At 60.8% G+C, this 10,819-nt stretch overlaps 1 protein-coding gene across 1 annotated transcript; it reads right to left on the reverse strand.

Annotated features, from left to right (window-relative positions):
• Positions 1 to 1,751: 1,751 nt before the first annotated feature.
• RPS9 (ribosomal protein S9) lies at positions 1,752 to 5,188 on the reverse strand. Its single transcript, XM_073322190.2, has 5 exons — positions 5,090 to 5,188; positions 4,006 to 4,128; positions 3,403 to 3,525; positions 3,079 to 3,265; positions 1,752 to 1,998 (listed from the first exon to the last, which is right to left on the reverse strand). Exons 2-5 carry the CDS (start codon positions 4,100 to 4,102, stop codon positions 1,821 to 1,823), a joined length of 585 nt encoding a protein of 194 aa, XP_073178291.1. The 5' UTR covers positions 4,103 to 4,128; positions 5,090 to 5,188; the 3' UTR covers positions 1,752 to 1,820.
• Between the last annotated feature and the right edge of the window lie 5,631 nt (positions 5,189 to 10,819).

Here is a 10,819-nt window from a genome sequence, read left to right on the forward strand (position 1 = left end):
GACCCGGGGGATACAGGGGCAGCCCCTCAGAGCCCCCACACCCTAAGAGGGAAAAGCCCCATGAGCCCGCCAAGACCCAGGCCTGGGACCAGAGCCGGGCTGGTGCCCCCCAGAGCAGTGGCTGCAGCTCAGCCGCTGGTTGAGGGAGCCTCCTGTAAACAGCCCCCCCGGGCCCCACCCCAGAGGCTGCTGCATCTAGAGTTGACCCCGTCCTGACTCCCTTCCGCGCCCGGCTGTTCCCGTAAGGCTCTTGGCACCACATCCGCTGACTCAGGGGAGCAAAGTTACTGAAAGTCGCTCCACGGTTCAGGAAAAAACCCAGCTGCTTCCCCCCCCCTCCGGCTTTCGTTTCCCCCAGCAGCTGGGCTGAGGGTCAAGGGGCCGGTGTGGGGGGGCCCCCAGCTGCACTGTGCCAGTTATTACAGCCCAGGGCTGTTCCCCCAACCCCCCCCTTTCCCATCCCTGGCCCAGCTCCAGCCTTTCACCTTCATTTCCCAGCAGGTCCCAGCCCTGGACCCACCTCCCTCTGGGGGGTGGGGCGGGGCTCCCCCAGGTGATACAGCACCAGGTGCTGGGGACAGGGCAGGTCTCACCCCCTTCTCCTTAACCAGCCCCCCGTAAAGCCACCGTCCAGCCAGTTGCTTGCTGCCCCGTTTGCTTCTCAGCCAGGCAGGGGCCCCAGCCCCCTTCTCAGGCCAGGAGGACTCCTGGGGTGAGCGAAGAGCAGCCAGACTGGGTCAGACCAAAGGTCCAGCTACCCCTGGACCCCAACTTCTGCCAGGGCCAGGTGCCCCCCCAGGGAATGAACACAACAGGTGACCACCCACTGATCCATCCCGGTGTGACCACTGCCAGCTTCTGGCACAATACGAGGGGAGTGAGGTCTAGCTGACAGCAGCCTGGCATCCCCCAGTGCCATGAGGCAGGAAACAGCAGGGCAGGGCAGGGGTCCCACCAAGAATGGGCCTTTCCCCTCTTCTTGAAGCCCCCAAGGCCATGGCACACCTCTTACCCATGTGCCCAGACCCCAGCACATCTCTCCCCCCACCCCACCCCCAAGCTTGGCTGGGGCAGCATTGGGCCAGAGGGGCTAGGACCCAGGGGACCATTCAGTGTGAGGGAGGGGTACTCCTCTTCACCCCCCCCCCAAATGCCCCAGTCTAACCCCAGAACAGAGGCATCCTAGAAATGTCCCTGAAGCAGCCAGCACCTGGAGAACCCAGCCCAGGGCACAAACAGGCCAAGCTCCTCCCCCAGTGTTGAGCTGGGGGGCAGGGAGAGGGAGGGCCCAGCCATACTGAACTGGGCCCTATGGCCTTTGTGACACAGCCCCCAGCTACTTCCCCTTCCTGCCCCTCCCTGGGAGTAGCCTCCACCCCCATTAGCATCAGCCAGCCACTGATCAGGGTTAACCCTCCAACCCAACCACACCCCCAGTGTGGAAACAGGCAGCAGGTCCATGCCCCAGTTTTATTTCCAAGGGCCGGTGCAGCCTGCAGGGGGGAAGGGCAAGCAGCAGGCAGGACAGGGCTCACTTCCAGACAGAACAAGCTGGGGAAACTGCCTGCGGCAGGGCCCAGGAGACACTGCAAAGGGCCTCCCGCTCACAGCCCAGAGCCGCCCCCCCCCCCAAGTGAGGCACAGAGAGGTCTGAGCATTTGCTGTGAGGCTGGGGTCCAGCAGCCCTGATGCCCCAATGCAAGGACCCCACTAACAGTCCAATCCCAGGGCAGGGGGAGTCCAGTACAAGCTCCACTCCAAACTGGTTTATTGAGAGATACAGCAACGCAGGCTGCCCAGCAAGGGGAGCCGCCCAGCCTTTAATCCTCCTCTTCCTCATCTGCCCCACCAGCGCCACCCTGCCCCTTCTTGGCGTTCTTCCTCTTGACACGGCCAGGCCGGCCGCCCCCATAGGGCGAGCGCAGCGAGAAGTCGATGTGCTTCTGCGAGTCCAGGCGCACGATGAAGGATGGGATGTTCACGACCTGCTTCCGCACACTGGGGAAAGGGAGAGGGGTGAGGGCAGGCACAGGAAGCCACCTACCCACAGTGCTCTGGGGCAATGGGACCCCTCAGGATTTAACATGCAACCCCTGGGGAAAATGCTCCACCCCTTCGCCATCTCTTAGCTCCTCCCAGACACTCCCCAGAGCCAGCTGCACATCAGCTGCTCCTAGATTCCCAGTCCCCTCCACCCCACCCTCCAAGCCAGCTCCTGCTGTTACCAGGTGTGAATCCAGAGTCCAAAGAAAAGGGGTGACCCTCTGGATTGATGCTAGGAGCAGCGATCAGAAGCCAGCCCTATTCCCACTGCAAAAGAGGAGTGACTCCAGATTGACACCAGGGGAGCCGAGATCAGAACCAGGTCCCACTGAACCAAGCTCCATTCCCAGGTAGCCCTGAGATCCAATCTCCATTGGCAGACCCCTCCCAGCGTGGGGCACGGAGCAGGCGGTGGCTCATTACCTTTGCAGCAGCCCCAAGCGCAGGGGGCTGGTGGAATGGCCTGGCCCTTCGCAAGGTGTACGGCTCTGCCGCAGTGAGCCTTGCCGACATGGGCAGCCCTACCGCCCACTACCCGGAGCGCAGGGTTAGACCAACCGGGGGGTTCCCCAGGCCAGAGCCTGCCCCTCTGGGCAGGGGGCTCCATGCACCTCACAGGCTCATCCAGGAGGGCTACACAACACAGCAAGAGCAAAGCTTTAGCACGGGGAGGGTCGGAGCAACAGCCAAACTCCCCACGTCCTTGGGATCAGCTTTGCCCTGGGTCCTTGGCAGGGTCAATCACCGAGAACAGGGCCACTGACCTGCCTGCCACATGGCCCCTCCTCACGAACTCACCAGCCGGGGGAGATACCACCCCAGCGAACCAGCAGGTCCAGGTGGCAGAGTCAATAACTGAACCCAGGAGTCCTGGCTCCCAGCCCCCACCCCTACTGTAACCCCCTACTAGACCCTCCCCTCCCAGAGCCAGGGAAGAGAACCCAGGAGTCCTGGCTCTCAGCCCTCACCCCTGATGTAACCCACTAGACCCCCCCCACCCCCCCATACACACAGAGCGTGGCACAGCTGCCCTACCGGATGTGCCTCTGGCGGATCAGCACCCGGGCATGGTGGATGGACTTGGCCAGCCCCAGCTTGAAGACCTGGGTCTGGAGGCGCCGCTCCAGGAAATCCTCAATCTTGAGGCCCAGGATATAATCCAGCTTCATCTTGCCCTCATCCAGCACCCCGATGCGCACCAGCCGTCGCAGCAGGGCATTGCCTGGGGGTGGGGGGGGGGGGGTGAGACAGGAGTCAGATCCCAGGGACCCTGCCCCTTCCCCTCCCAACTTCAGACATCCACTGGGACCAGCTCCCAGCACCCTCCACCATGTCACCCCCCATATCCTGCCCCCCTACCTTCAAAGAGGCGCTTGGGGTCCTTCTCATCCAGCGTGAGCAGCTCACGGGCCGCCTTGCGGATCTTGGCCAGGGTGAACTTCACCCGCCAAACCTCACGCTTGTTCCGCAGCCCGTATTCACCTGGGGAGGAGCAGGGCTGTTACCAACAGGCAGCCACTTCTGGGGTGGGGCGCAGGGGCTGGTTATATGGGGGACCCCTCACCAGGCACTGGGACACAGTTCAGGACTGTATCCTACTGACTAGAGAGGCAGCAGGTTGAATATTACCTGGCTTAATGGGGTTAAATCTCCTAAAGATCAGAAAACAAACCACTGGGCCATTAATGCTGCATCTAACACAAGCTGCATATGGTGGCACAGCGCCCCCTAGTGCCAGCCCTGACTGCGAGTGAGAGCGCCCCCTGCTGAGCCCCCCCACCCTGCTTCCTGCAGCCCAGCACCCCCTAACGTAGCCCCAGGGCCAGCCCTGACTGCCAAGGGAGAGCACCCTTGACCCACTCCCTGGAGCAGTGCCCCCTATGAGCCCCCCCCCAGCACAGTGCCTCCTGCTAAGCTCCAGCCAGGCACCAGCCTGAGTCCCCCCCCACCCCCAAAACTCACCAATGAGCTTCAGCTCCTGGTCGAGGCGGGATTTCTCAAAGGGGCGCCGGGGGGTGACATAGGTCTTCCGGCACACCCAGCTCCTGGCAACGGGCATCGCGACCAAAGCTGTGGGCTCTGACCCTGCGGGAGAGGCAGAGGGAATGAGCCAGGAAGAGACAGGACAATTCTGCTGCATCCCCAGCCACCCCACAAACCCAGGGTGCAGCTTTTCCCGGGAGGGAACGGCTGTCAGACCAGGACACTCGTTTCACACTTTGGAGAAGGGGGCACATACAGCTCCTGGCATAAGGGTGGGGGATTGCAGGAGCCCGTGGTGGGTGCAATGAAGTCAGCAAAGCTATGAAGCTGGGACCCACAAGCCCTCAGAGGGGGAGTCTTTGTTGGGGATCTGTACAGCACCAAGCGCAGCAGTTACACAACCCACTGCACGGTGCCGCGGACCCAACCCTCGTTACAGGAATCAGGGGCAAGGGTGACACCATGCACGAGGACAGGGGCCCCAGGGCTGCCAGGCCCCTGCAGCCAGCAGAGCCCAGGGCCCCTCCCGTGCCGGGGTGAAGAGGGAGGCGCTGCGGGCCAGCCCGCAGCAAGGCTGGAAGCGACAGGGGCATCTGCGGGGTGTGTAGGGGGTGCCCTGGGGGCCGGCACGGGGGCAGCTGGTCTCTCCTTCGCAGCCCTGTTTGCGAGAACCCCGCAGCGCTGCGGGCGCTTTGCAGGTGGGGAAACTGAGGCACAACCGGGGGAGCCACTTGCCCGACCCCGCTGCACCAGGCGGGGGGGGGGGAGACGAATCCCGCCCCCACAATGCACGGGGCTGGGGGAAGGAGCCTCCCGGGCCACGTGCTGTGCCCCTCCCCCCTTGCAAACCCCTCCCGCTGCAGCAGCAGCGCGCGCCAGGCCCAGGGGCCGCACGCGCCCGTGTCGCTAGCGCGCCGGCCGCCTCTGCGCATGCGCGCCGGCCCCGCGGAGAGCCCCGCGCGCCCGCCTTCTGCCGCGCGCTCGCCCCCTCGGCCCGGCCCTCCTCCCCCCTGCGGCCGCCCGGCCCCCAGCCCCGGCCCAGCGCGCCCCGCCCTGGCCTCACCTCACACGAACAGCCACAGCGATGGCGGATGAAAAAAAAGAGAACGGCGTACCCGGGGGCTGCCTTATATAGGGCACGGAAAAGGCTCCGCCCTCCGAAGCGTTAACCAATGGCCGGGCGCCGTCGGGCCCCGATGACCAATGGAGGGGCGGTGCCTCGCGCCACCCGCTGGCCAATGACTGAATGCTCCCGGGGTCATAGAGAGAGATTCCTAGAGGGTCGTACACGCGTGGGAGAGTGGCTGGGGGTGGCCATTGCTGTGTGGGGGTGAACCCCCTTCCCGTCCCAGGGGGGAGCGGCCGCCATTGCTGTGTGGGGGTGAACCTCCTTCCCGTCCCAGGGGGGAGCGGCCGCCATTGCTGTGTGGGGGTGAACCCTCCTCCCGTCCCAGGGGGGAGCGGCCGCCATTGCTGTGTGGGGGTGAACCCTCCTCCCGTCCCAGGGGGGAGCGGCCGCCATTGCTGTGTGGGGGTGAACCCCCTTCCCTTCACTAAGGCAACCCATCTAGAATCTCCCTGCGACCCACTGGTGGGTTGGGACCCCTTGTTTGGGAAATGATTCCCTAGATAACGCAGCCTCTGTATGGCCCGTGCGTCTCTCCCCAGACTGGGGCTAGTCCTGCCCCCCCCATGAAACCCACAGGGGTTTTGCTCTAGATTCAGTGGGAGCAGGGTGAGACCTCGTAAACCAGAGCACGACCCGTGGGACCAGGTCCCTGGCTGGCATAAATCGGCCTAGCTCCAGGGAAGTCACCGGCTGGAGAACTGACCCATCAGTGGGCGTTTCCCCGCTGATTTCGGTGGGCATTGCATATGGACCTTGCTTGAATTAATTGGTGCTCGGCGCACCTGGGGCAGTCTGATACTGGGGGTGTGATGCGCCCGGGCTGGTTTATTTTAGTTGCCAACCGACCATGGCCTGTAGATCGTAGACTTGCTCCACCCAGTATGAGCCACAGCCGGTGGGAGGCCAGAGCGCCTGGCATCACATGGGAGGTGCCCAGCGTGTGGTGGGGACCCTGGCATGGCCACCCATGGGGTGGGATTGAGATCAACTTCCAAAGAAAACGTTGGAAGCCGTTGAGTGTATGATAAAAGGAAGAGAGGGGTTGCAAGCACCGGATCCCCCCCATCTCACGCCAAACCTTTCGCAGGGTTTGGGTCTGTCTTAGGGGAAGTTTAGGAGGAAAAAGAGCAGGAGGAAAAAGGCAGCAGAAAGGAGGGGGTAGAGGGACCATCTCAATGGAAATGGACAGTGGAACTGGAGTGGAGAGAATAATGTGAACGAATCCTCCCGTCCCAGGCCTGGGTCTGATTGCGTGGATTTTATACTGGTCTAGCTGAGATCAGAACCCAGCCCTGCCCCCGCTGCAGTCAGGGGTGACTAGTCTGAAGGGCCATGTGTCTGTAGCCCTTTGAGGTCTGGCCGGTTCCCCTTGGCCCGCTCCCCCATCCCAGACACAGCCCGTGGCTGGTGGCCCAGGCTGAGCCGGGAGCCTGTAAATCTCCCTTTTCATTGGGGAAGCTGTAAAGTGCCCAGCCGCCGCAAATGGCAGAGAATTAAGCTGCTGATTTACTGGGTGTTTTTCTCCTAACCTGGTATTTGTGTGAGAAGCCGACTGTGCTGAATCCCCAGCCCTCTTGCTCTAACCACAAGACACCACTCCCCTCCCAGAGCCAGGTATAGAACCCAGGAGTCTGGACCCCCAGTCCCCCTGCTCTAACCACTAGACCCCCCCGCCCTGCCCAGAGACGAGTGAGATGCAGACAGGCAGTAGCAGGTGGTATTTGTCTGTGTGCAGTCAGTGTGGGGGAGTGGCTGTGTGTGAGGGGGGACGGCTGTTTGTGGCGGCTGTTTTCTTCATGCGCACTTGGGGTGAGGGGGGCGGGGTTTGTGTGTCTCCTATGTGTGGGGGAATGTTTGTGGCTGTGTGTGGGGGCATCTCTGTGGCTGTGCACACTCGGGTCTGTGTGGGTGCATCTGTGTGTGTTTGTGTGTGTCTCTGGGTGTGTGTTTGGGGCTGTAGGTGCATGCATACACATGTGTGTGTGTTTGGGGTTGTTTGTGCATGTGTGCATGAGTATGTGGGGTTGTGTGAGTGTCTGTGTGTTTGTGTTTGGCATGTATATTTGGGATTGTCTGTGCGTATGAAAGTGTCTGTGTGTTTGGGGTTGGATTTCTGTGTTTGGGGTTGTTTCTATATTTCTGCGTGTTTGGGGTTATATCTGTGTGTTTGGGCTTGTCTGTGTTTGGGGTTGTGTGTGTGTGTATGGTTGGGGTTGTGTGTCTGTGGGGTTTGGGGTGTCTGCATGGTTGGGGTTGTGTATCTGTGTGGTTGTGGGTGGGTGTGTCTGTGTGGTGGGGATGTCTGTGGTTGGGGGGTGTCTATGTGGTTGGGGTTCTGTGTATTTGTGTCTGTGTGGCTGGGATTGTGTGTGTGTCTGTGTGGTTGGGGGAGGGTGTCTATGTGGTTGGGGTTCTGTGTATTTGTGTCTGTGTGGCTGGGGTTGTGTGTGTGTGGCTGGGGTTGTGTGTGTCTGTGTGGTTGGGGGGCTGTCTGTCTCTGTGGTTGGGGATGTGTGTGTCTAGACTGTGTGCGCACGCGAGTCTGTCTGTCTGTGACAACGATGACATCACATTCCTCTCAGCTCCCCCCCCCCCCCCGCCTGTGCCCCATCTAGAAACTGACTCAGCTTTCCGGGGTCTCTCAGCTCAGCGATCCCCTGGCGGGGCTGAGCAGTGGGGCTGTGGGTTCTATGCTACCCACTCAGCATCGCGGGGTGGGGGGCTGTGATAGAGGCCAGGGGTGCAAAGTGGGATCCCAGCAGAGGGGGGCTGTGGTGTGGAGGGGAGTGGGATCCCAGTGGAGGGGCTGTGGGGTGGAGGGGGAACCCAGCAGGGGAGGGGGCTGGGAGGGGAGGGAAGGGGGGATCCCAGCGGGTGGGGGGGGTGGGATGAGGGGGGATCCCAGCATAGGGGTGCTGGATGCATGAGAGATGTTTGCTCACATTCGGTGCTGGTTCCCTGTGTGTGTGTGCACGTGGGGGTGGTTTTCAACTGCACCCAACACATCTTGCGCCCCCAACCAGGATGACTACTGGCCTGGGACTGCGCCCTCCGCCCCTGCCTGGCTGTGTTGGGGGTGTGTGTGGGTGGCTGTGTGTGTGTGTCTGATGCCATGATTCCTAGGTTCATAGATTCATGGCCAGCAGGGACCCTTGCGATCAGCTCATTTGACCTCCTGTATGACCCCACCCAGGGCGCTGCCCTGAATTCATTCCCGGTTGACGAGAGCAGATCCCCAAAACCAGCCACCTGGGCTGAGTAATTGCCAGGGCAGGAGAATCCACCAGGCCCCTTGGTAACTTCCCCTCCCTCTTCAAAACCCGGCCCCGATTTGCCATCTGAATGCGTCTAGCTCCAACCACCAGCCGTGGGATCAGGCTCCAACCATCCCTTGCCAGGCTGAGGAGCCCGTGATTAAATATTTGTTCCCCACATGAGAGAACTCTTCTCTGGCCCCCTCGCCGATTGATGGGGCCCTACCAAATTCATGGTCCATGTTGGTCAATTTCATGGGTCATAGGATTTTAAAAATTTTAAATGTCGTGAGTTCAGGTATTCAACTCTGAACTGTCATGCTGGTGTAATTGTAGGGGTCCTGACCCAAAAGGGGGGTCACAAGGTGATTGTAGGGGGGCCGCAGTACTAGCTACCCTTACTTCTGCGCTGCTGCTGACAGCAGCCCTGCCTTCAGAGCTGGGCCCTCAGCCAGCAGCTGCTGCTGTCCGGCCACCCAGCTCTGAAGGCAGCGCAGAAGTAAGGGTGGCGATAACGTCACCCCCCTACAATAACCTTGTGACCCCTCCCCATGACCCCCTTTTGTCTCAGGCCCCCCAGCTGGAGAAACGCTGGTCTCCCCCGTGAAATCGGTACAGCATAAGGTAATATGAGATTTCACGGGGGAGACCAGATTTCACGGTCCGTGCCACGTTTTCCATGGTCGTGAATTTGATAGGGCCCTATCGACTGAGCACCGTCCTTCTTGGAGTCCAGCCGCGGTCGCACCAAGGCCAAACCCAGAGGTGAAATAAACTCTTTGAGATCCCCCTGTTTGTGCATCCCCAGCTGGCCTTACCCCTTTAGGCCGTAGTGCCCGTGTGGTCAGCTGATTCTCCAACAAGACCCCAGATCTTTTCCAGATGCCGCGTCCTGGCACCGAGTCCCCGCCCAGTCCAATAGCACGGGCCTTGGTTCCTTGCTCCTGGGCGGAGGACTCTGCATTTCACCGAAGCCCAGTGCATGTTTTTTGTGTGCCCCCAGCGATCCTGGTCGCTCTGTCTCGGTGGCCTGTCCTCGGCGGCATTTACCGCAGCCCTCATCAGCGGGTCGTTGGCGTTATCGGCACGGGGTGCTCTGTTTGCTCCCGGGTCATTGACAATAAACATGTCCAAGAACCGAGCCTGGTGCCCCCCCCCCCCGGAAACACACCCACTCAAGGAGGGTGCCCTGTTTTCAGGGGCATTTGGAGGCCCCTTGCTTAGCTAGTGTGATACGCTGTGTGTGTGTTTGTGTTTTAGACTTGGTGTGTGTGTGAAAGAGAGAAAGAGAGACTATGTCTGGGTACGTGAAACTTCACGTGTGTGTGTGATTCTCTGTGAAAGGGAGAGAGAGACTGTGTGGGTATGTGAAACTGTGTGTGTGTGACGCCGTGTGGGGGGGGGGCCTTGTGAGTATGCAGGAGCCAGGATGTGTGTGTGACACTCTGTGTGTGTATGAGACATCACACGGACATGTCTGCGTGTGAGGGTGCAGTGTGTGTATGAGCCGCGTGTGTGTAGCGCTTAGTGAGTGTATGAGGCATGTGTGTGTGACACTGTCAGGGTGTGTATGAACTGTGTGTGTGTGACACTGTTGGGATGTGTACAAGCTGTGTGTGTGTGGGTGTGACTCTGTCAGTGTGTGTTTGAGCTGGGTGTGTCTGTGTGACAGTCAGTGTGTGCACGCAAGCTGGGTGTGTGTGACACTGTGTGTGTGAGCCACATATGTGTGACAGTCAGTGTGCGTGCAAGCCATGTGTGTGTGACAGGGTGTGTATGAGCGGTGTGTGTGCAAGCCATGTGTGTGTGACACTGTCAGGGTGTGTGCATGAGCCATGTGTGTATGTGACACTGTCAGGGGGTGTGTGTATGACACTGTCAGGGTGTGTGCGAGCCATGTGTATGTGACACTGTCAGGGTGCGTGCGAGCCGTGTGTGTGTGACAGGGTGCGTGCAGGCCGTGTGTGTGTGACAGTCAGGGTGTGTGTGAGCCGTTTGTGTATCTGACACTGTCAGGGTGTGTGCGAGCCGTGTATGTTTGTGTGTGTGTGTGTGTGGCCCATTGTGTGTGTGACACTGCGTGTGTTTGCACATGACACCTCCACCCAGCTCTCTCCCCACACTCTGGCTTGGGGAATCCCCCGGTGGCTCCCCCCAACACCCTGCACCCCCAAACTCCACCCTCTCCCAAAATACCCCCCCCAACACACACACACCTTCCCTCCCCATCCCTCTCCCACAGTGCCCCAGTGCTGCTGAGGCTGGTACCAGGGAGAAGGTAACCATGGAGACGCTCCCCCCATCCATCTCCTGCATCTCTCCGCCCTCCCCCTCTCCCTTCCTCTCTCCTTTCTTTGGGCTTCTGGCCCTGACGGACAGCTCCTGGGCCCAATCAGCGAGCCCGGCGGTG

The sequence above is a fragment of the Lepidochelys kempii genome, chromosome 23 (assembly GCF_965140285.1).
Source record: "Lepidochelys kempii isolate rLepKem1 chromosome 23, rLepKem1.hap1, whole genome shotgun sequence".
NCBI lineage: Eukaryota > Metazoa > Chordata > Testudines > Cheloniidae > Lepidochelys > Lepidochelys kempii.

Coding starts and splice junctions, on each gene's coding strand:
- RPS9 (XM_073322190.2), bottom strand. CDS start 4,102: ATGCCCGTTGCCAGGAGCTGGGTGTGCCGGAAGACCTATGTCACCCCC. Junction 3,266..3,402: donor CCCCAAGCGCCTCTTTGAAG/GTAGGGGGGCAG, acceptor CCCCACCCCCAG/GCAATGCCCTGCTGCGACGG. Junction 1,999..3,078: donor ATCCGCCAGAGGCACATCCG/GTAGGGCAGCTG, acceptor CCCTTTCCCCAG/TGTGCGGAAGCAGGTCGTGA.